Source organism: Meles meles, chromosome 9 (assembly GCF_922984935.1).
Source record: "Meles meles chromosome 9, mMelMel3.1 paternal haplotype, whole genome shotgun sequence".
NCBI lineage: Eukaryota > Metazoa > Chordata > Mammalia > Carnivora > Mustelidae > Meles > Meles meles.
This window is the reverse complement of record NC_060074.1, coordinates 57,893,037-57,918,490: the sequence shown is the minus strand read 5'-3', so window position 1 is coordinate 57,918,490 and position 25,454 is coordinate 57,893,037. Positions and strand designations below refer to the sequence as shown.

At 39.8% G+C, this 25,454-nt stretch overlaps 1 protein-coding gene across 5 annotated transcripts in view; it reads left to right on the top strand.

The window, feature by feature from the left end:
- Positions 1 to 25,454, top strand: part of ITGB6 (integrin subunit beta 6) — an 80,777-nt gene that overhangs the window by 31,498 nt on the left and 23,825 nt on the right. For all 5 annotated transcript variants that reach the window (XM_046019735.1, XM_046019736.1, XM_046019738.1 and 2 more), the window contains 3 exons: positions 9,913 to 10,002; positions 21,051 to 21,185; positions 21,400 to 21,817. In XM_046019735.1, coding sequence (XP_045875691.1) covers positions 9,913 to 10,002; positions 21,051 to 21,185; positions 21,400 to 21,817 — 643 coding nt within the window. The remainder of the gene's footprint in view (positions 1 to 9,912; positions 10,003 to 21,050; positions 21,186 to 21,399; positions 21,818 to 25,454) is intronic.

The following is a 25,454-nucleotide window of genomic DNA, read 5'->3' as shown; positions in this document are numbered from 1 at the left end:
GCCACACCTTGATCTGATTAATTCAGTATTTCTAAGGCTAAGACCCAGGAGTCATTGTTGCTTTTTTTCTTTTCTTTTGTTTTGTTTTGGTTTTGGTTTTAAGTTCCTCAGGTGTCTCGAATCATTCAGGGAGTTTATTAAAATACCAACTCTAGGGGCACCTGGGTGGCTCAGTGGGTTAAAGCCTCTGCCTTCGGCTCAGGTCATGATCCCAGCGTCCTGGGATCGAGCCCCACATCGGGCTCTCTGCTCAGTGGAGAACCTGCTTCCCTTCCTCTATCTCTCTGCCTGCCTCTCTGCCTACTTGTGATCTCTGTCTGTCAAATAAATAAATTCTTTTAAAAAAATAAATAAATAAAATAAAATACCAACTCTGATTCAGGTATAGGATGGGGGTCTGAGGTTTTGCATTTCAACTTTTTTAAAAAGTTTAGGTATAATGGACATATTTCATTAGTTTTAGTTGTACAACAAATGATTCAGTATTTGTATATACTGCAAAATGATCACCATGATAAATTTAATTAACATCCATCACCATACATACTTCCAAAAATGTTTTCTTGTGATGAGAACTTTCAAGATTGACTGTCTTAACACCTTTCAAATATGTAATACAGTATTGTTAACCATAGTTGTCATGCTATACGTTATATCCCCATGATATATTTATTTTAAAACTGGAAGTTTTACTTTTTGACTCCCCTTACCCATTTCATCCCCCCACCATCCCCTCTTTCCTCTGGAAACTATCAATGTGTTCTCTGTATCTGTGAGCTTGGCATTTTTGTTTGTTGTTTTATTTTGATTTAATTGAATCATATGGTATTTGTCTTTCTCTGTCAAAATTATTTTACTTAGCTTTTACTTAGCATAATGCCTTCAAGGTCTAGCCATATTGCTGCAAATGCAAGATTCCTTTCTTTTTATGGCCAAGTAATATTCCATTCTGTGTGTGTGTGTGTGTGTGTGTGTGTGTGTACCACTCTTCTCTATCCATTCGTCTATGGGTGGGCACTTAGGTTGTTTCCATATCTTGGTTATTATAAATAATCCTGTAGTAAACATGAAGGCGCATATATCTTTTTTGAGTTAGTGTTTTCATTTTCTTTGAGTAAACACCCAGAAGTGGAATTGCTGAATTATATGGTAGAAATAAACCCACACATATATAGTCAATTAATTTACCACAAAGGAGGCAAAAATATACAATGCCCCTTCAAGTTCTCTTCAAGAAAGGATGTTGGGAAAACTGGACGGCCATAGGCAAAATGATGAAACCAGGCTACTGTCTTTCACTACACACAAAAATTAACTCAAATGGAATCAAGACTTAAATGTAAGACCTAAAGCTATAAAACTCCTAGAAGAAAACATAGGTGGTAAGCTCCTTGATGTTGGTCTTGGCAGTGATTTTTTGGATCCGACTCTAAAAGCAAAGTCAACAAACAAAAACAAAACTAAACAAGTGGAACTACAACAAACTAAAAAGCTTCTGCACAAAAAAGGAAACAATCAACAAAATGAAAAGGCAACCTACTGAAGAAAATATTTGCAAATCATATATCCAGTAAGGGATTAATGTCCAAAATATATAAAGAATTCACACAAGTCAATAGCAAAACAAAAAACAAAATCCCAAAACCCTAAACAATCCAATTTTTTAAAAAATATTTTATTTATTTGACAGACAGAGATCACAAGTAGGCAAAGAGGCAGGGAGAGAGAGAGAGGGGGAAGCAGGCTCCCCGCTGAGCAGAGAGCCTGATGTTGGACTCCATCCCAGGACCCCTGGATCACAACCTGAGCTAAAGGCAGAGGCTTTAACCTGCTGAGCCACCCAGGAGCCCCAACAATCCAATTAAAAAAAAAAATGTGCAGAAGACCTGAATAGACACTTCTCTAAAGAAGACATGCAGATGGCCAACGGGCACATGGAAAGATCCTCAACATCACTCATCATCAGAAAAGTGCAAATCATAACCACAGTGAGATATCTGCTCACACCTGTTAAAATGGCTATCATTGAAAAGACAAGAAGTAACAAGTGTTGGTGAGGATGTGGAGAAAAGGGAACCCTCTTGCACTATTGGTAGAAATGTAAATTGATTCAGCCACTATGGAAAACCATATGGAGGGTCCTCAAAACGTTAAAAATGAGTTTTTGCATTTCTCACAATTTTCCAGATGCTGCTGCTGCTCCTGGCCAACCCACCACACTTGTAGTAACAAGAGCTGATATCTCTTTAGAAGTCCCTGTATATATTCCTAATTTTTCTTTGTTGGTCCCCTTCATCGTGCTCCTCCTAGTCCTCTTTCAAAGTTTTATTACCTGCCGTTTGGTCTGCAAAGCACATAAACTGCTACTGAACCCAACATTGCTTCCCATTTTAAAACAGCTCTCTGAAGCTTTGGGACTTGCATTTGCCAGCAAAGGTCTGCAATCCCTCTCAAAGAGCAGGGTGTTCTTATTAAGGGACGATCTGAAGTCTCCTCAGCAACAAATAGTCAGGGTAGCCTCTTTGTTCTCTAAGTCTCCATTCTCCAATGCCTCTGTGTGCATTTGTTTGTCTCAGCACAGTCATGCACGGTGGGTCCATTCGTCTTCCCTTATCACTCTGTCACTGCTGCGGAGCACTCTCGTTCAGCTGCGTGCTACAGCTCCTTGGCTGACAAGATAATTACATTCCAGGGCAGACTGGGAGAAAGACAGGTAGTGCTCAAAAGTTCCGAAGCTGACTACCTAGTCATTGCTGGTGCAGACTTCAAGATCAAGCACCTGATCTAATTAGTACACTCCCTTTGCTGCCTGCCTGACTGGGGAATGCTGACAATTGAAAGCCTGAAGGCAAAGCAGATAGCATGCAACCCAGAGACAGACATTCATGCTACCTTGTGCCAGAAACAATTACATATTCTTTTTGGAATCTTGGGTGTCCTAGTAACACAGTCAAGCCTGGGGGTAAACTTTTGCATAATACTGGGAGCCCTGCATTTACGATAATGAACAAGAGAAACGAGCAGAATAAAATCCCACAAGAATGAAAGACCTCACTGGAAGAAAGCCTTCTGATTGCCTTCAGAAGGACTTATTTCAGCAAACCCAGCCCGCCACTAGCTCTGGAAGAAGCATACTGCTCAACAAAGCAAAGCATCACCTGCAAAGAGCTGTTTTCCTTTGACCAGATAAATCACAATATCGTCCCCAAGGAACAAAAAAAAAAAAAAAAAAAAAAAATTTTGCTTCTATGCTTTTGCTACTTGCTACATTTCTTTCAAGATGTAGCCTTTCCATTTGAAAGTGATTATAGCCACAACACTTTTTCTTCCTTTCTTTTTGCTTCAGGTAAGAAAATGTTCTGTATTCTCTAACCCACTATATATAAATACAAAGCATTATCTTAACTTTTTCTAATAAGCCTCACCCTTGATGGCAGTTGGCATTTGTGCCAGTTCCTGCCATGGCCTGGCAAGGGTCTGGGGGCGCAGAATGAGCACTAGCTTTGGAGTCAAGATCGGTTTCTAACCACTTATTAGCTCTGTGATCCTGCAAGGTACTGCCTTCTCCAACCAAAACTAAGGGTTTAAGGGTTAAACAAATCAAAAGAACCCTAGCAGACTGCAGGGGGTTGACTTGTATCCCCACAAAAGATATTTTAAAGTACTAACCCCTAGTGCCTCAGAGTATGGTGTTATTTGGAAAAAGGGCAATGCAGATGTCATTAGTTAAGATGTGGTTGTACTTGAGCAGGGTAGATCCTTAATCCAACATGAGTGGTGTGCTTATAAGGAGAGAAGAGGCTCAGAGCTGGAGACCTAGAAAAGAGAACACTATGTGAGGATGGAGGTAAAAACTCAAGTGAATGCATCTCTAAGCCCAGGACCATCAAGGAGTGCCAGCAACCACCAGAAGCTAGGCAGAGGCGAGCACAGATTTCAGAGGTGTCTATTGACACCTTGATCTCGGACTTCTGGCCTCCAGAACCGTGAGATAACAAATTTCTGTTGGGTTAAGCCACCCACTTAGATATAGCAGCCCTGTGGACCTAATACATTCTGTTAATTTAGACTTATTTGTTAACATCTCTCGGGCTCACCGATGACATCTCCAGACCAGAATAGCCATTGCCAGGCACTTTCCATCAGTGGCCTGGCTAAGAGATCTGGTTCTAGAGCAGAGCAGAGCAGAGAAGACCAGACAGATGAATCCAGCTCTTTCTAAGCTGGATGTCCTCAGGCAAGCAAACTAAATTCTCTGGGCTTCAATATCTTGGAAGGAAAACAGATATAATAATGGTACCTGAATGAAAGTGCTTGTGGGAAGAATGAAAGAGATGGATCTACCAGGTACCACAAATCTTAGCTCTAGTTCTTCTTTCCCAGATGATGGTGGGCTACAGGCAATCTCCAGGCACCTTTAGAACTATCTACATTATGGGCTCATTGTACCAGAACAAAGAACTATATAAAACTAAGGACCTAAAGAGCAAGGTGGTCCTGTCCTATGAATTTCTGTTACTTCCCCAAGGTGTCCCAGAGTACCCACAATAACAGATGCTCCAGAACCCTTGGGTTCCTAAGGATGTAGGTGTCCAAAGGCAGGAGGTGCATGGGGAGGCCAGGAGACTCGTGAGGACCTCTCCATCCCATTGTGAGGCCCCCTGAATTGGTGAATGGAGATCATGAGGACCTGGTCCTGAAATCAGCTCCTGAGGATGGAGATTCAGAAAGAAGCAGGCTGTGCTGTGAGTGCTGAGAAGTTTGCCAGTGTTTAGCTCCCCTGGGTCCAACCCCAAGTAGAAGAAATCCAGGGAAGAACTGGTTACTCCTTATTGGCCAAACACCTGAAGGATCTAAGACCCTTTAAGAATTATCTGTACTTTCTCTAATGTAGGTGACATCTTGATTACCAACATGACAACATGTTGACATGAATGAATGCCTCTTGACAACATGAATGAATGCCTCTCTATGCACTTGTTTGTCTCAGAGCAATCAAACCTCATGGGTTCAGCTCCGTAGTGGTCATACCTAGGAGTGAGATGGTAGAGCCATTGGCCATGTTCTTATTCAACACTGGCAGCTCCTGCCAGTTCTCCAAAGTAGTTGTCCCAGTATAGACGCCCCCTGAAAAGTACTTGAGAGCATCGTCAGTTCTTTTACAGTTTAGACATTCTAGTGGGTGCACACTGGCATCTCATTCTATTTCTCTAATGATTAATGATGTTGAACATTTTTGCCATACTCTTTTGCCACTTGCATATCCATTTTTTTCCCAGATGTCTTTTCCTTGTCGATACGCAGGAGTTGTTTAGATATTCTGGTGCCAAATCAGATGTATGTATTATACATATTTTCTCCCACTCAAAGGCCCCTCTTCACGCTCTTAAAGGCATCTTTTCAGAACAGAAATCCCTATTTTAAGTCCTGCTTATCAATTCTGTTCTTTAAATAGGTAGTACTTTTGTGTCCTACTTAAGCCATTTTTGTTATCCTTAAGGCAGTGGAATTATCTTCCCTGACTTCTGTGGTAATAAGTCAGAACAGTGTTTAGTCTTTTAAGGGTGGTATTCACTGGGAAGCAGCACAAGGGAGGATTCCAGAGGGCTGATTATGCCCTATTTCTTGATCTTGGTATGATTACTTGCTTGTTTACTTTTTAAATATTCATTGAATACTATTTGTTTACTTTTAAATATTCATTTTGTATAGTTATTACTTGTAGGCTGTGCATGTGTGTTATACTGCCATTAAAGTTTCTGAGAAAGAAAATGGACAAATAGTAGCTATTAATTGAAGATATATAAGGTAATAACTATACATATATATGGTAAGATATTACGGAAAATATTTGTGGACGTACTATATAACATCACAGGTTGTCAATCTCTACAAGCCAAACTCTGACTAAATGTATTTTAGCAAACAAAAAACATTTAGTAATATAGTTTAAGACCAGAAATACTGATGTTGATTAATTATATAATATGGAAAATAAATGGCACTGAGCATAAAGTCCCTCCATATTAATGAGCTTTTGCAGAAAGAGTTAAGCAAGCATAAAGTGCAAAGACAAGCAGCAGATTGGTTTTGCACATTCTTTACTAAAATGGTTGCTAGCAGATATATGGGAAGTCAACCTCTCTGCTCTCTGATGAGGGACATGTGTAGCATGCTCTGTATAAAATGGTGGCTACTGAGTCTCGGGTGGTGAAGAGTCTTCGAGACCACAGCAGAAATGGCACAACGGTAGGACAGAAAGAGTTCAGGAAGGTAACTATCTAAGACAGAAACCCAATCAAGATGTCCAGCAAGGATATAGTTAATACTAAACCATATTCCCAGTGCATAAACCTGGAGATGAGTGAACCCAACAGGAAGTGCAGTCAAAGCAAGAATGCAAGTCACATTGGAATGTCCCTTCTAGCACCAAAAGCAGCCAAGTATCTGCCAGGGTCCTTAGTCTGAGTTTCTTTGAAGAAAAAGCCAACCAGTAGTCTGCTTGTGGGTAGCTGGAGTGGCAGGTACACAACTGCCCTCAATAAAGCAGGAGTACACAGCTGAGAGTTTGTTCTAGCAGCCAGACACCAAGAGGCCCTGACTTTGGAGACATTCCTGAGAGGAGCCCAGAGTGCAGATGTGAATTCAGGCACTTTCCTCTCTATCCTTTGTTGCCTGCCCACTAAATGACCCCCTGTCCTCTTCTTCTTTTTTTTTTTTTTAATTATTTAAAAAATTTTTAAAGCTTTTATTTATTTATTTGACAGACAGAGATCACAAGTAGGCAGAGAGAGAGGTGGGTGGAAACAGTCTCCCTGCTAAGCAGAGAGCCTGATGCAGGGCTCGATCCTAGGACCCAGGGATCATGACCTGAGCCAAAGGCAGACACACTGAACCACTGAGCCCAGGCACGGCACCCCCACCACCCGTCCTCTTCTTACCCTTCTTCCTAGACAAGGAGGAAATTTCTAAGGAGCAAATGCAAACTGTTGGACAAATAAGAAATCTTTTTTTTGAGATGGGAGCATAGTGAGCAAATAAATAGGTTTTGATGAAGGAAGTTTAGAAAACTAAGGCAATCGGTAAAAGCCAACTTTGCAAACACAAATGAGAAAAGTAACCTCGGGAACTCCTGGGTGGCATGGTAGCAGAAGAGGGAGAAAAATCCATAATTAGGATAATCCATGGGCAGATAAGAGGGAATTCAAGCCCAAGAAATTCAAGCCCAAGGAGATGGCATTTTTAATCACTCATAAAACATCATGTTTTTAGAGTTTACCATTTCTAATACCAAGAGTTATCTTTTACAGTCACGGTGCTGTAATTTATCATATCCAGGCATGCAAAATTATCCTTTTTCTAACATTAAACATGTTTAATCAGGACAATTTATAATAGCACTTTAGGGCTTTAACAAAAGAAAGGCATTTGACACATGATATTTACAGTAATCATAATACTACAAGACTTAAAGTATAATTTTTTACAGTGTTAGATCAGGAAACCAAATTGCCCATGTTTTCAGTTAATTATTTGCAATGCTTTTGGGAGGAATCAGCATCCAGAAATTAATTAATAGTTTTCCTCTACACAATTGTCAGAGTCATCACGGGGTACTGCTATTAGCTGCCAACTCCTTTATACCCTTGCTCTAGTAGCAATCAGCAAAGGCGATTAATGCTAAACTACTTGTCCTAATAGCCAAATGGCAAATGTCATACCACATGCAGGTTCATAATTATGCTCTAGGAAGTAGATGGATTTGGCTGTGTTAACTACAAATTAACCCAAAATTTAGAGGCTACTTGAACTAGTGCTTGTGGAAAGTACCCCTTATACCTTGGCCTGGGAGAAACCAGGGCATTTTTCAAGGCTAGCAGTTTTGTGCAAAGCTAATAGCTGTGACATTCTTTTTCAGGAAGATCCAAACCTTTCTTTATCAAGCTTTAAAGTTTCCTTTTGCCTTCACTTTTGGGACCAGTCAAATTTACACACATTCCAGCTCCTCTTGAGTGAGATTCAAGTTCCTATTTAAGTATTCACTGTTAACCACAGGTCTCATGCTTCACAGCCCTTTTGACATGTGTTTATTTGAAAAGGCAAGTCAATGAACCGGTGCCTTCGTCATATTTGACAAGTTCTACCTGACTCAGGGAACAGAGTGGGGCCCGCCTTCCATAGGCAGTGATGTAGGGCACCGGGTAATGAGAGGAATGTTACCTGGATTACTGTCCATGACCTCTTCAAAAATAAAACGCAGTCAGAGTGACAACTGATGCTTGTAAGAGTTCAGATTTCCATCAACTTCAAACTTAAGCACAATCATAAACACTGAAATAAGTGGAATATTACAAAATCCACCAATTAAAAGCACCACCCATTTTTCCATGTAAGAGTTGTAAAGACCTTGGAGTTACCCCAGGTACCCGCCTCTAGCAAGTGCCTGAGACCTCCTAGAACATGTTGGTGTTCTAACGTCACCCTGGCTTCATTCCTTCCTCTCCTTGCCTCCCCTTGACCTGATCTATTTACCTAATATCACGATTATAATCAAGAATTACTATTAATTCTAACTTAGTCTTATAGTACATCTTCTAAGCTACTTACATTTTCCTGGGAATAAGACAAGATACCATTATGTTTGAATTAGAGGAGGTGCCCTAAATCCTTCACTCAAAACCTATTTCTCTTTCTATGTGCCATTTTAATAAATTCAGTCATCGGACTTCACAACACACAGCAACGCAGGAGACCACAGCTGACAAAAAAAAAAAGAGTGATTGTCTCTTCTTGACATAGCACAGCATATCAAGCCTACTTAATATGTGTTGAATGCAACAGTAAATGAATGAATGTGAAAATTGGTAGGTGAGTGATATCTTACAGCTTAACAAGGAGAAGATAGAAACTATTTAAAAACAAATAGAAGAAGCAAAAGCATAGCAGTTGGGGACCACTTGGTATGAATGTGATCTACCCATGGATTGTAGAAGTATTTGATGGTTATAGAGCTATAGTTAATATTGATAAGCATAACTGTTGCTTCAAGAAAACAGTCCAAATATGCTTGGGAATCTTTATTTAAGAAAACAGAGGTGTGTACCATATCCTTTAGAAAACTTCTCATTTGAAAATAAGTTTTAAAACATAAAACTTAAGGGAGGGGTAATTTTCAGCGGTCTGGAAAATTCCCTTCTTTGAAATGCCGCATTCCCTGGTCCTGCTTGATCCCTGGAGTGTTGCTGAACTAACGTGAGTTCTCCACAGGTGGGAACATGCCGATGGTTTAGAGATAGGTTCTGACTGACTCCATTGTGCTGAGTGGAGATCAATTCCAGTCAACCCCAACACCACGGTGACATCCCTCAAAGAGTGCTCATTTCCACTAGGAAAGAGGGCTATCTGCAAGCCTCCAAATAACTCACTCCTTTTCACCACCAAGCGATTGACAATTAAAGACCCCTGGGTTGAAAGACTCGCAGAGCAACCTGATGGCAGAGAGGGGCCAATGTGGAACTTGGGTTTCCATAACATTACAAAAAAAGAGAAGATGGCTCCTGGTAACGGGCTAAGAATTTTTTGGACAAAAGATGCTCTGCAAATGGAAGACATTTATAAGTGCTATTATTATTTGAGACTTGACTCCAGTTGTGATATAAATCACAGTTCTAGACTAAGGCAACCACACACACTTGATGTCCCCAATGGCAACTCTGGTCAATCCGTTTCCCACTTGTGCACATGAAGGAGCAGCAGACAGGACCACAGTTTCAGGAGAAACACTGGTTTATTACCAGGATCCTGTTTCCCCCAGCCAGTTAAATAGAGGTGATCTCAACCATCAGGCTGAAACCCACACTTAACATTTCTTGATTATAAGGAGAAGATTGACTTATTCTTTTTTGTTTACAGAATTATGCAAAACTCATTCCTGGAGCCACAGTTGGGCTACTTCAGAAGGACTCCGGAAATATTCTCCAGCTGATCATCTCGGCTTATGAAGTATGATATTTTATAGTTGGCTTTTTTTTTTTTTGGCATTTCTGTGGTATTCAAAAACTAAGATGTGTTTTAGGCAGTTAAATGTACTCAGATTTGTTAGTGGAGGGAGTACTTAACCAAAGAAAATTTCTCTGCATTTATGCAGCCAAAATATCAATTTCATTCTCCTTATTTGCAGATAGTCTTTCTGAAAGGTGAGGCAGAAAGTGAAAAATCATAACTTTGATCATAAAGTTGAGGTTATTTTTGTAATAATAACCAATAGCAAAATTTTAATTCTATGGAAAAGGCTCCATGGGCTCTATGATTAAGCTCCCCTCTTTTCTGCTTGAAAAAAAAAAAAAAATTCAGTTTTAAACAGCAGCGAGTAACAGAACTATGTGGAGAACTAACTCCACAGGCTTCATAAGACTACCTCATGACTCAAAGAGAAAAAAGGCACCAAAGACTTTGTTGATTCTCTACTTTTGAGAACAAGGAATTTTTCAATTTTGTGGATATATACATAGAGAGAGTGACATATATACATATGTATATACACATAGACATAATTATTTTGCCTTGACTTGATAAATTAGAACCAGAGGACAGCATTCCTCCCTTAAAATAAAATACATAGCTATAGGGTTGCTATGTTCTCTTGCCTGTCCCTATTTCATAACTTAATTAATCAATGGTAGATGGCCAGTTACCAATTCTTTTTTTAATTTTGTTTCCTAAGTACCATTTCCCTTTTTTGCTTTAACTTACAAAGAAAAAATACATACACGGGCACATGGGCACCCGCACAAAGGTGAAAAGGAAGCTCTAAATTAGAACAGGAATGAAAAAAGTAAATTTTTATAAAGCAGTAAATCTCTGATAGTTATTCTAAACAGCAGTTACATAATAACAAATAAATAAAATTCTAATTTTGGATGTTTTGAAATTATAAATAAATGATCTACATGCACTATATGCCAATACTTAACATATACTGACCCAGGTATCCTTAATTAAACATTTCAGAATCATCTGGGAAGCTTTTAAAAAATAGGTGTATACAGATTCCGCTCACAGACATCTTAGGAGAACTTTAAGGAAAGGAAGACCTACACATTTTGAAAAAATACTCCCCATTGATTTTTGACAACACTCCACCAATTTTGAAACTCACCTTACAGGGGAAAACAAGGTATTTCTTCTCAAACACATTTCCTCACAGAACAAAATAATAGCTGTGTCCATTAAAACTATGGTATGAGGTGGTTTTTTTGAACTCATAGCCTCAGAAACTTCAGTTGTCTTAGCTCACATCAAAAATTAACTGCCACGTTAGCTCATACTTGAAATTCTTCCAGACAGGAAAGCTTGTCAACAAAATACTATAAAAACCATCCTCCCTCTTATGCAGTAATTAAAGTTTTAATGTATAGAATCAGATAAAATCACACAGCAATCCTCCACTGCATTAGAAGACACTAAATTTTCTTTAACCCAGAACGCTCAGAAGCATTGGCCACTAACATCTTCACAGGATTTCAGCAAATTAGAAAACCGCGAACGTCAAAAACATTTCTTCCTCTTGTTTGACAAGCTCCTTCCATGCCCCTGCTTACTCTGTCTGGGTTTCTGTCTCACTTTGTGGTCCCAAATCATCCACATAACTTACAGGTGATAGAATCAATGCATCAAACATTTAAAGTGAATCTCATGTCCTTATTTTACTATCCAAAAATATAAAGAAGTGTCTGTTATTCTTCTATTATATAATCTTGCTCTGGAGTTATTATTGTAACATCATGATTCACTGAATGAAGTGTGTAATAGATCTTGGCACTAGTTCGAAATATTTTTCTGTTCAGTTATTTTTAAATGTATTCTAAAAGGACATTAAAATTATGGGACTCCAGGGGCACCTGGGTGGCTCATTCATTTAAGTGACCAATTCTTGAGTCTCCGCTCAAGTCACGATCTTGAGGTCATGATCAAGTCATGATCTGGCTCCACGCTGGGAGTCTTTCTCTCCCTCTGTCCCTCTCCCTCTATAAAAATTTAAAAAAAATAAAATAAAATATGGGGATCCATTGACTGGATTTCTTTTAAGTCTATAAAAAGAAAGGAAAGAGAATAGATTGAGAGAAAATATTTCTGACTAACTTCTGATGGGGCAGAGATAGACAATGTTTGTTTATAATTAGTGGCGATGAATTTCAGCTCAGTGTTTTACAATGACATATTGACATAAAAACCCTGAAATACCGGATGTGTATTCATTTGACCATCGTTCACTAATTTTCTTCCTTTCTTAACTATGTAATAAAAGATACTGAAATATCAGTGCTCCCCCTGGCAAGCTCTCCTAATAGCATTTAAACTCCAGAAGGGAAGTGACTTGGTTTGTTTTGTTTTGTCTGGCTCATAGTAGATGCTCAGTAAATGAGTGAATGATAGGATGAAATATACATATAATCATTTATGTCTTTTCTTTGAGAAATTCACATGAAAATATTCCTGGCCAAATCTGCAATATGATATTCCAATTATATCAACATTAAGATTTCCCTTATTTTGGTCAGATTACATCACCCACTATTCCTAATTTCAAATTCACAGACATGCAGGTCTTATCCCTCACTTCTTTTGCTCCTGACTCATGGAGCCACGGTCTCTAACATTACTCCTGCTTTAGCTCCTGATGATTTCAGTTTCAGTATACACATATTCCTTCTTGTACCCTGGCTTCTGTTTCTTGAACTCTGCTTCTAAAATGATCTTGTCCCCCTCTTTTGTCATACCTTAAACTTTGTCATTGCTAATAGACTCCTTTATAATCTCAGCTTCACGCAATCCAATCCCTGCCCACCACTTCCTACTTTTTCATCTCACTCCTGCAGTTCTCCTAGTATTTCTTCCAGCCCAACAGGATCTTCAATTAGTTGACCCTACTCTCTCTCTCTGTTTATTCAAGTGACCCTACCTTCTCTTTTCAGTCCCTCATCCCCTTGATGTCCTCTTGTGCCTGGGCCACCAGCTTAAATTCAACCATTAGGATCATTCTGTAGACACACCCTCACCTCCCATGCCCTTTACGGCTCCACTGAGGTTGCTTGGCCAGTCATGGTCCTGGTTAATCCCAACTATCCATTCATCCTGCACAGCTGAACAGGAAGGGAAAAACATACAATCGTGCTTTAAATTCATGATCATGGACCTCAGGAGGACCCTCGATGCTGCCCAGCAATCATGCTATATATATTTCTCTAGGAGACATCCAAGTGCAGATGTCTGGGAATCAGTTGATATCTTAGTTGGCAATTTAGGAGGGTAACCTGGATGCTCCTGTAGTTTTCTCCTTCTCAATTCATGGTAATCCCATCCTTCATGTTGCTAGGGCCAAAAAGCTTAAAATGATCTCTGACTCTCCTCTTTCTCTTATCATGCATATTTTTTTTTTTTTAAAGATTTTATTTATTTGACAGAGAGAAATCACAAGAGAGGCAGGCAGAGAGAGAGGAAGGGAAGCGGGCTCTCCGCTGAGCAGAGAGCCCGATGCGGGACTCGATCCCAGGACCCTGAGATCATGACCTGAGCCAAAGGCAGCGGCTTAACCCACTGAGCCACCCAGGTGCCCCTTATCATGCATATTTAATCCATCAGAAAATCATGCTGGTTCTGTTTTCAAAATTGCTTAGAATTTGATCCAGACACTGCCTCCACTGCGTCCATCCTGATTGGAGCCACCATTTTTACTCACTTGAATGACTGCAAAAGCATCCTAAATGCTATTTCTCATTTCCACCTTTGGTTTCCTACATTCTGTTTCAAAAAACAAACAACATAAGGGTTGCAGAGGGGAGGGGGGGTCAAGAGAGAAGGGTGGGGTTATGGACATTGGGGAGGACATATGGTGAGTGCTGTGAAGTGAATAAACCTGGCAATTCACAGACCTGTACCCCTGGGGATAAAAATACATTATATGTTTATAAAAAAATAAAAAATAATAATAATTTAAAACAACAACAAAAAAAAAACACACACACACAAATCACACACACACACACTAGACTTTTCCTTTAAAAATATTAAGTAACGTCATAACACTCTTTTATAGATAACTCTAATTGTTTTCTCATTTTATGTAGAATAATTGCCACATTCTTTAAAACCACCTACAAGGACCCTACCATATCTGTTCTCCTCCACCCATGACCTCTGCGACTTCACCTTCTATTACTCCATCAGAGAATTGATCCAGTAAAACAACTCTAGACTCCTGGCTATTCTGTTTCCAGAGCAAGTCAGACATACTCTGGCCTTAGGGCCTTTGCACTGACTGTGCCCTTTTCCTAAAACACTCTTTCGACAGATATCTGCATGCTGATTCCTCACTTCCTCAAAATATAAACTTCTTACAGGATTCTTACTGAATCCTACTCTAATTAATTTTTTAAAAATCGCAGACTACACCCCATACACACACTCTCTTAATTCTTATTATCCCACCCTAATGTTTTACATAGCATTTATCACCTCTTGGCATGCTACGTAATTTTCTTATGTATTATATTGTTTCCTCTCTGACTTTTCACACTGGCATATAAACTACAAAAGTTCAGCTATCTTTGTGGGTTTTGCTTCCCAAGCACCTAGGACAGTGTCTGGCACATCATGGAATTCAATAAATATTTTCTGGATAAATAAACTTATAATAAAACTAGTTGAAACAGATTTAAAGAGTAAATTTTAGGGCGCCTGGGTGGCTCAGTTGGTTGAGCAACTGCCTTCAGCTCAGGTCATGATCCCGGACTTCCAGGATCGAGTCCTGAATGGGGCTCCCAGCTCCTTGGGGAATCTGATTCTCCCTCTGACCTTCTCCTCTCTCATGCTCTCTCTCACTCATTCTCTCTCAAATAAATAAATAAAATCTTTAAAAAAAAAGAGTAAATTTTAATGCTAAATTGGCATAATTTGAGATCTTAAGACATGAGAGAAATAATCTTTATGACTGAGAAATGACACTTCACATTGACTGATTTGCGGATGTTGAACCAACCTTGCAGCCCTGGAATAAATCCCACTTGTTCGTGGTGAATAATCCTTTTAATGTACTGTTGAATCCTATTGGCTAGTATTTTAGTGAGAATTTTTCCATCTGTGTTTATCAAGGATATTGGTCTGTAGTTCTCTTTTTTGGTAGGATCCTTGTCTGGTTTTGGGATCAAGGTGCTGCTGGCCTCATAAAATGAGTTTGGAAGTTTTCCTTCCATTTCTATTTTTTGGAACAGTTTCAGGAGAATAGGAATTAGTTCTTCTTTAAATGTTTGGTAGAATTCCCCTGGGAAGCCGTCTGGCCCTGGGCTTTTGTTTGTTTGGAGATTTTGGATGAATGTTTCAATCTCCTTACTGGTTATGGGTCTGTTCAGGTTTTCTATTTCTTCCTGGTTCAGTTGTGATAGTTTATATGTCTCTAGGAATGCATCCATTTCTTCCAGATTGTCAAATTTGTTGGCGTAGAGTTGCTCATAGTATGTTCTTATAATTGTCTGTATTTCTTTGGTGTTAGTTGTGATCTCTCCTCTTTCATTCATGATTTTATTGATTTGGGTCCTTTCTCTTTTCTTTTTGATAAGTCTGGCCAGGGGTTTATCAATCTTATTAATTCTTTCAAAGAACCAGCTCCTAGTTTCGTTGATTTGTTCTATTGTTCTTTTGGTTTCTATTTCATTGATTTCTGCTCTGATCTTTATGATTTCTCTTCTCCTGCTGGGTTTAGGGTTTCTTTCTTGTTCTTTCTCCAGCTCCTTTAGGTGTAGGATTGGGCTGTGTACTTGAGACCTTTCTTGTTTCTTGAGAAAGGCTTGTACCGCTTTATATTTTCCTCTCAGGACTGACTTTGCTGTGTCCCACAGATTTTGAACCGTCGTGTTTTCATTACCATTTGTTTCCATGAATTTTTTTCACTTCTTCTTTAATTTCCTGCTTGACACATTCATTCTTTAGAAGGATGCTGTTTAGTCTCCATATATTTGGGTTCTTTCCAAATTTCCTCTTGTGATTGAGTTCTAGCTTCAGAGCATTGTGGTCTGAAAGTATGCAGGGAATGATCCCAATCTTTTGATACCGGTTGAGATCTGATTTAGGACCCAGGATGTGATCTATTCTGGAGAATGTTCCATGTGCACGAGAGAAGAATGTGTATTCTGTTGCTTTGGGATGAAATGTTCTGAATATATCTGTGATGTCCATCTGGTCCAGTGTGTCATTTAAGGCCTTTATTTCCTTATTGATCTTTTGCTTGGATGATCTGTCCATTTCAGTGAGGGGAGTGTTAAAGTCCCCTACTATTATTGTATTATTATTGATGTGTTTCTTTGATTTTGTTATTAATTGGTTTATATAGTTGACTGCTCTCACGTTAAGGGCATAGATATTTAAAATTGTTAGATCTTCTTGTTGGACAGACCCTTTGAGTATGAGATAGTGTCCTTCCTCATCTCTTATTATAGTCTTTGGCTTAAAATCTAATTGATCTGATATAAGGATTGCCACCCCAGCTTTCTTCTGATGCCCATTAGCATGGTAAATTGTTTTCCACCCCCTCACTTTAAATCTGGAGGTGTCTTCACGTCTAAAATGGGTTTCTTGTAGGCTACATATAGATGGGTTTTGTTTTTTTATCCATTCTGATACCCTGTGTCTTTTGATTGGGGCATTTAGCCCATTAACATTCAGGGTAACTACTGAGAAATATGAATTTAGTGCCATTGTATTGCCTGTAAGGTGACTGTTACTGTATATTGTCTCTGTTCCTTTCTGATCTACTACTTTTTGTAGTAGATCTACTACTTTTACTCTCTTTGCTTAGAGGACCCCTTTCAATATTTCCTGTAGAGCTGGTTTGGTGTTTGCAAATTCTTTCAGGTTTTGTTTGTCCTGGAAGCTTTTATCTCCCCTTCTATTTTCAATGAGAGCCTAGCTGGATAGAGTATTCTTGGCTGCATGTTTTTCTCGTTTACTGCTCTGAATATATCATGCCAGCTCTTTCTGGCCTGCCAGGTCTCTGTGGATAAGTCTGCTGCCAATCTAATATTTTTACCATTGTATGTTGCAGACTTCTTTTCCCGGGCTGCTTTCAGGATTTTCTCTTTGTCACTAAGACTTGTAAATTTTACGATTAGGTGACGGGATGTGGACCTATTCTTGTTGATTCTGAGGGGGGTTCTCTGCACCTCCTGGATTTTGATGCTTGTTCCCTTTGCCATATGAGGGAAATTCTCTCCAATAATTTTCTCCAATAGACCTTCTGCTCCCCTCTCTGTTTCTTCTTCTTCTGGAATCCCAATTATTCTAATGTTGTTTCGTCTTATGGTGTCACTTATCTCTCGAATTCTACCCTTGTGGTCCAGTAGCTGTTTGTCCCTCTTTTGCTCAGCTTCTTTATTCTCTGTCATTTGGTCTTCTCTATCACTAATTCTTTCTTCTGCCTCATTTATCCTAGCAGTGAGAGCCTCCATTTTTGATTGCACCTCATTAATAGCTTTTTTGATTTCAACTTGGTTAGATTTTAGTTCTTTTATTTCTCCAGAAAGGGCTTTTATCTCTCCAGAGAGGGTTTCTCTAATATCTTCCATGCCTTTTTCGAGCCCAGGTAGAACCTTCAGAATCATCATTCTGAACTCTAGATCTGACATATTACCAATGTCTGTGTTGATTAGGTCCCTAGCCTTTGGTACTGCCTCTTGTTCTTTTTTTTGTGATGAATTTTTCTGCCTTGTCATTTTGTACAGATAAGAGTATATGAAGGAGCAAGTAAAATACTAAAAGGGTGGCAAAGACCCCAGAAAAATGCGCTTTAACCAAATCAGAAGAGGCCCCAAATTGTGGTGGGGAGAAAGGTGATAAAAAGAGGTTCAGAAAAAAAAGAAAAAAATTTAAAAAAGAAAACAAATAAAGAAAAAATATATATATATATATATATTAGATAAACTAGTTAAAAACGTTAAAAAAGAAAAGGGTAAAAGTTTTTAAAAAATTTAGCAGAAGAAGAAAAAAAATTGAAAAAAAAATTAAATTAACCGCAAGACTAAAGAATCATGGGGAGAAAGCCATGAGTTCCGTGCTTTGCTTTCTCCTCCTCTCGAATTCTGCTGCTGTCCTTGGTATTGAATCAGCTTTCCTTGGTAGATGAACTTCGTCCTGACTGGATTTTTTGTTGATATTCTGGGGGAGGGGCCTGTTGTAGTGACTCTCAAGTGTCTTTGCCCGAGGCGGAATTGCACCGCCCTTACCAGGGGCCGGACTAAGTTATCCGCTCGGGTTCGCTTTCGGGAGCTTTGTTCCCTGAATGCTTTCCGTAGAGTTCCGGAGGACGGGAATGAAAATGGCGGCCTCCCAGTGCGCCCCCCCAGAGAGCAGCACCCAATCACTCCCGTATCCCCGGCCTCCGGCCGCACTCTGAGCTCACCCAGCCTGCGACCAGTTCAAGGTAACCCCGAGCTGAGAGCTCAGTCCTCGGCTCTGTCTCTGTAGCCAGCTTCCCCGTTCTAATACCTGCAAGCTCTGCGACACTCCAACACCCCCAATCCTTCTGTGACCCTGTGGGACCTGGGGCCATGCTGACCCCACATGGGCTTCACCCCGGTTTAGCCTCTGGAGCAATGTCCCTCAGTGGAACAGACTTTTAAGTCCTGATTTTGTGCTCTGTTGCTCCTCCGCTTGCCAGGAGCCAGCCCCACCCCCTGTGGTCTATTTTCCCGTCGTTTTGGATTCACTTCTCCGCCAATCCTACCTTTCAGAAAGTGGTTGATTTTCTGTTTCTAGAATTGCTGTTCTTCTTCTCCTCAATCTCCCATTGGATTTGTAGGTGTTTGTAATGTTTAGATAAGCTATCTAGCTGATCTCCTGCTACCTGATGTAGTCTCAGCTTGCTACTTCTCTGCCATCTTGACTCCTCCTTCGAGAAATGACACTTCAATCGCTGATCAAAACCATATTCTGAAAAATCAGCCTTATGTCCACCTACTGAAGGAGTGATGATATGGGGCAAATATAAACAGCAGAGAAGAAGAATGACTTAGAATTTAGTCAGCAACTTAGAATTTGGAGGAAAATAGGGTCATCTTACTATGCTGTTGGCAAAATTATAGTTAAGGAAAATCTGAAGCTGAATATGCTTTCAAAATTCCAGGAGGATAGGGATTCAAATCTTAGATGAACTGAAGTATTACTCAACTCATAGTGTTTTATAATTTATTTTTATTGTTTTATTGCCTTCATTTCTCATAATTTTGTCCTCCAAATATAGTCTTTTATTTTATAAAAGAGGAACAGAGAAAGTCCACATAATAACACTAGATTTCCCCATAACAAATAAATCTTTCTTCCTTTTTCCCTGACAATCTTCCTCCGTGAAAACCTTGCCCTTATCTCTCCTCTGTCATAACCTAGATGTGTCATATCTACTCCTTCTCTCTTCAATCTATGTCATCACATTTACTAACCACCCCAGGTGCCTGGTCCTTGTGCCTCAGGCCGGGGTGAATACAACATCCCATCTTTCTTGACTCCAGTCTACTTAACCCCTCGCCTGGAAATCTGACAGACCAAAAGTCTGTCCTGCACACGCCTCCCAGACAACTTCCCCGCAGCTGTATTTTCAGCAGACTGGACCCCTACTTTAAAGCTATAGGGCATGATTCCCACAGGTCTAAAGTCATCTCTGCAAACTTCTAGGCTCTTTGTTGTATGGTGTCTCCCAGGACAGCAGGAGTCTGGGCTGGGTCTAAGCCCCAATTTTCCCCATTATATATCCTTGGGGGACTGAGCTTTCTCTCTTCTGGTCCCTTCCCCCAAGACACCATTGTCATCCTGTCCACACATCTACATCCAACATAGGCGTTAAGGACTTCTAATACTTCAGCCTTCACTGACCACTCTTTTCTGAACTGTCCCAAACTTACATCTGTATGACACAATTTTTTAAACCTAATGGTACATTCATTGACTTGTATGTTAACTGCTCTACTTGGTGCCATCTTATTTGTTTTTTTCTCATCAAAATGATAATCATCTTGAGGGCAGAAATCCTGTCTTAAACTCATTCTCCAGACCCAACTCTACATTAAATGTACAATGGGCACATAATAAATTCCAATATTGATTTTGAGGAACAGTTTCTCCCACATTTAACATCTCTAAAATTGGGATATGTTTTATGATTAATGGTGTCTTACAAACACTGGGTAGAAGTCACAATGTAGTACTCATTGCCTGCAAATATATGAAATCGGCCCTAACTCTATATGTTGCTGTCACCTCAGTTTGTTAAGTACCCTATTGGTGCTATAGATGTTGAGCATAATTGCCATTTTCAAATATTTTCAAAAAGGTTGCACTATGATTTAATATTGAAATGAAAAGTTGTTGTATATGCAGCAATGTACCAAAACAGAACAGCAGGGTATAAATTTGATATCCGTGAAGCAAATATTCATTGTGAAAGGAATGACTTTAATTCGACATTCCTAGCAAAGCAGAACCAGCTGCTTTATGGGACCTAAGAAATGATGATACTTACAAGTAAAGGAAGCTGTTGTTATATTGTGTTACTGAGATACAAGCAAAAAAAAAAAAAATGCCTTTAGATGCTAAGCAATGCTACTCAGGGCTGGAGAATTGCCAAATCCCTTGGAATGGGTAAAATAATTTTCAAAGCCATGATAGACTAATAGGATTGATTCATATATGTTGCACAGAATGATCATGAGATATTTTGTCATAATGTCATTGTCATAAAATAATGGTGTATTTTATAACTGATGGCCTCTTAGACTCAATAAAACATAGTGTGTATATGTACACTATGTGTGCGTGTGCGTGTGTGTGTGTGTGTGTGTGTGTGTGTGTGTGTGTGTGTCTTGCTGGCTATCTTTCTTGATTGATGGTATGGTGAATTTCTTTTAGCCCCGATTTCATTTTATTCATTTGTAGTTTAATGAACAGGATTCACAGATTCTTCTGGTTGTATTTTTTGGTTGTAATTTTAACTCTTTATGTCCTAACTAAAGGAACTGAGGTCTGAGGTGGAACTAGAAGTATTAGGAGACACAGAAGGACTCAACCTATCTTTCACAGCCATCTGTAACAACGGGGCCCTCTTCCCACACCAAAAGAAATGCTCTCACATGAAGGTGGGAGACACAGTAAGTATAGGGTCAATGGAATGTCTGAAAAAATATTCAGGTAAGTCAGAAGTTCCCTTGTTACCCCGAAGATGGATTTTTCCTTTCAAGATTTTCAAAGGCGATTTCAAAAATGTCCTAATAAATGATTTTGGCAAAGCTGATCCCCATGCAACTCGTTTCTTCCTATGTATTTTGGTGGATGGAAGAAGATAGTTGGTATTTTCTTTTCCAGGCTACATTTAACGTGACTGTGAGTATACCAAACTGTGAGAGAAGAAACAGGCACATTATCATAAAGCCTGTGGGGCTGGGGGACGCCCTAGAAATACTTGTCAGTCCGGAATGCAAATGTGACTGTCAGAAAGAAGTGGAGGTGAACAGCTCCAAATGCCACAATGGGAACGGTTCCTTCCAGTGTGGGGTGTGCGCCTGCAACCCTGGCCACATGGGTCCTCACTGCGAGTGTGGGGAGGACACGCTGAGCACGGAGTCCTGCAAGGAGACCCCGGATCACCCCTCCTGCAGTGGAAGAGGCGACTGCTTCTGTGGGCAGTGCATCTGCCACCTGTCTCCCTATGGAAACATTTATGGGCCCTTCTGCCAGTGTGACAACTTCTCCTGCGTGAGGCACAAAGGATTACTCTGTGGAGGTAGGCGTTGTCTAAATCCACCTCACATTGTAAGTGGGCAAGTGTCAAGAAGGGGCTTTACGTCCCTTGCACTTTCCATAGTGGTCTGGGCGGAGCAGGTGCTCAATACGTATTTTCTGATCAAGGGAGTGGGTTAATCTCTAGACCTAAGGTAAGTGATCTTCGCTTGCATTTTCTCTGGCTCTCACAATTGCTTGGGGTGAGATCTCTGCCAATTCAACTTACATCTCTATTGTTATTTCCCTCAGAATTTAGAAAACAAAAAATGGAAACACCTACTCTTTGGTTATTACCCAGACTCCACAAAATTACCTGTAACCTGAACTCCATTATCTTCCAGACTTTTCTTGATCAGGCTTTTGGGTATTTTACCCAACTCTTAAATGCCTATTACTTTGGAAAAATAAAAAGCTAGGCTGCTTAAGGAACATATTGCCAAGGACAAGGGACACAGAAACACTAAATGAACTTTCAGGGCCTTCATTCATTCCACAAATATTTATTAAACACTTATTATATGACAGATACTAGATTAGGCACCGGGTATAATAAAGATCAATAAGGATATATGAAGGCTATGGAAAGGGTAAAAATGAAGCATTGCTTGGAATTTTTTAAGCTTGAGAACATGTTTAAATAGAAAAATACATGTTTTAAAAACCTTTGCATATGGGTGGCTCAGTGGGTCAGGCCGCTGCCTTCGGCTCGGGTCATGATCTCAGGGTCCTGGGATCGAGTCCTGCGTCGGGCTCTCTGCTCAGCGGGGAGCCTGCTTCTCTCTCTCTCTCTCTGCCTCTCTGCCTCCTTGTGATCTCTTTCTGTCAAATGAATAAATAAAAAATCTTAAAAAAAAATAAATTAAAAAAAACCTTTGCATATGGAGAATCACTGTAGTTTAAGAATATGTCGCATATACTATGACTGTTATAAAAATCATTCTGATATATATATCCATATATTTAAGTATAAGTATAATCTATCTGCCTAAGCATTGCAAATGTGTTCATGTTCTTTAAAATGATATAAATTTGTGTTACAACAGGAATATTAACTAACTGCTGAATTTAAGCTCCCAGTGTCTCCCTTTTTCACAGCGTGTGAGCAGGCAGCTTTTCAAAACAGAAAGCCATTATCTTTAAAGAAAACTAAGAAAGTTATGTTTTCAGACCACAGAGTCAGGAACATATAAAAGAGACTGGTTTTCAGGAAAAAAAAGGCCTGCGAAGAGAAGCCTCAAAGAATTCCGAGCTCTTTGAAAACGCTGTGATGCCCTTAGAAGCGTACCTCCGTTTCATTTCTTTGTGGCAGCTCTCACTACCAACAAGTTCCTCTGAGGTTGCCTTCTTTCTTCTCCCCAGAGAGTGAAAAATTTAGGGTCTGTCCGGATCGAGACACATTTCTCTCCCCTTTCATCGGAGGTCTATTTCCTTATTTAATGGGTGTGTGTCCAAAACCACATCAGTTCTCTTCTCATAAGATGTAAGGAGGACACAGCCCAAAGCCAGAGGCTGTCTCCACATCTTGAAATGAATATGCTTGGCAGATTCCCAGATTGCATCTCTAATGAAAAATCTTTTAATAAAATATGTGCCCAAAACATTTGAAATCACCTTTCAGAAAAAAATTCTGCCTGTAATCGAATACAATAGGATAGTAGTCCCACCCCCACCTATATTTACCCTTTAAATCTTAGATCCAAGAAGTCTAGAGCAGTGTAATCACTGAACTGTGCTCAGCAACATAGTTCTTCAGTTTGGCGATGGTCTCTGACTTTACTTGGTGCCATGTGTGCAAACGGAAATGCACTCAGAAAGGGCTGACTTGGTCTGTGCATTGTAGTTTGGGAGGTCTGATAATAGAGCCTCTCTTTGTATCAGAAACATTGATCGCTAGAGACGTTCTATTTAGAAAACAATTCCTATTTAGAAAACAATTATATCCTCAGTTGGACGCAGAAAACTTCCCTAATGTCAATTTCCTTCATATTGAAGGTACTTTACAAATCTCAATCATTACTGTTTCTCAAAAGCTATTTTGTTTGTAGTAACATCACAAAGGATGTCACTGTATTATTAGTAACTTTCTCTTTGAAAATGCATACTGGGGGCACCTGGGTGGCTCAGTTAGTAAAACTTCGGACTCTTGATCTCACTTCAGGTCTTGATCTCAGGGTCATGAGTTCAAGCCTTGAGTTGGGCTCCACAACGGACGTAGAGCCTATTAAAAAAAAGAAAAAAAAGTTAAAAAACGGTATAATAAAAGGAAGTACTATTATTCAAATTCAACAAATAGTTATGGAATACCTACTACGTGCCTGGCATCCTGCTTAGTGCAAGGATAAAATCTGTGCCTGGCCTTGTGGACAGACACTCTGCTGTTTGCAACAGAGGCCAGAATATGCTCCAGCTCTCCTTCTCATGCAGATCTCAGTTCTGCAACAACTAATTTACTCTGCAGTACGCCACTTCTCTGAAGGCCTATTACTACAATGTTCTTTTTCATGTAGCTTCTTTCATCCATCTGTAAATACTCATAGATATAGGGCTCCATTGATTTATTCCTTGCCCAAATTCCATTGGTCTTCTATATTTTGATTTTTAAGAGATGAGAAACAGGCAGATGGCATTACAGAAAATACTTCCTACCATTATACATTTACAGTTATCAGTCAATGGCATTCCAGAGAGACTCATCTCTCTGAAAAGAGCCTGACAATTTTGTCTTGATCTTTGGTTATCATCTTGTTTCTACATGCGGCCATTGTGGAGGTTTTGCTGTTGTTTTTGTGGTTGTGGTTATACGAACAGGTACTTCATAACTGGTTCCTTGTGGATATCAATTAGCAGTGATATGGTGGATGGTTCTGGAAAGCCCACAGAAAGAAGGGTTTCTAAATTCTAACAGGAGCTCTTGGAAGAGTTTTCTAAATTTCTGCCTTCAATATAGAAATTTATCCCTATCACGAGAATAAGTTCCCCTTTATGCTGAGGAAGAGACAAAAAGCAATTTTATTTTAGAGGATAACTTAGATGAGCTCTGTCTGCAGCAAGTTTCCAGGCACCGCCTCCTTCAAGCTGCCTTTGCCTTAGGTTTCTGCAGCTTTACTCTCCTTGCTCTTCTACCTCTCAGTCTCCCTGTAAGATCCTTCTCTCTGATCACATTTTTTAAAAGATTTACTTATTTGAGAGAGAGGGTACACAAGCAAAGGGAGAGGGAGAAGAAAACTGCCCACTGAGCAGGGAGCCTGAAACAGGACTTGACGAAGGGCCCGAGCCAGCGGAGTCACCCCAGCACCCCTCTTTGATCACATTTTAAATGCTGATGCTCTTCAGGGCTTTTCCCCTCTGCTTTCTGTATATGACCTGATCCACAACAGCTTTACCTGCCATCTCTCTCTGATGGATCCAAAATTCAAACCTTTCGGTCTTTCTTTTCATACATACACACACACGCACACACACATATATATATCTCTGCCTACAAGGATGTCCCATAGGCCCCTCAGAACTCAGCAGAGCCAACACTGAACTTGACATCTTCCCTACCCAAAGCTGCTCTTCTTCTTCTGCTTCAGAACAATGTATTTGTTCAACAGTTAAGCTCCGTGCCAGGCACTGGGGATAAACAGTGAGCGTGA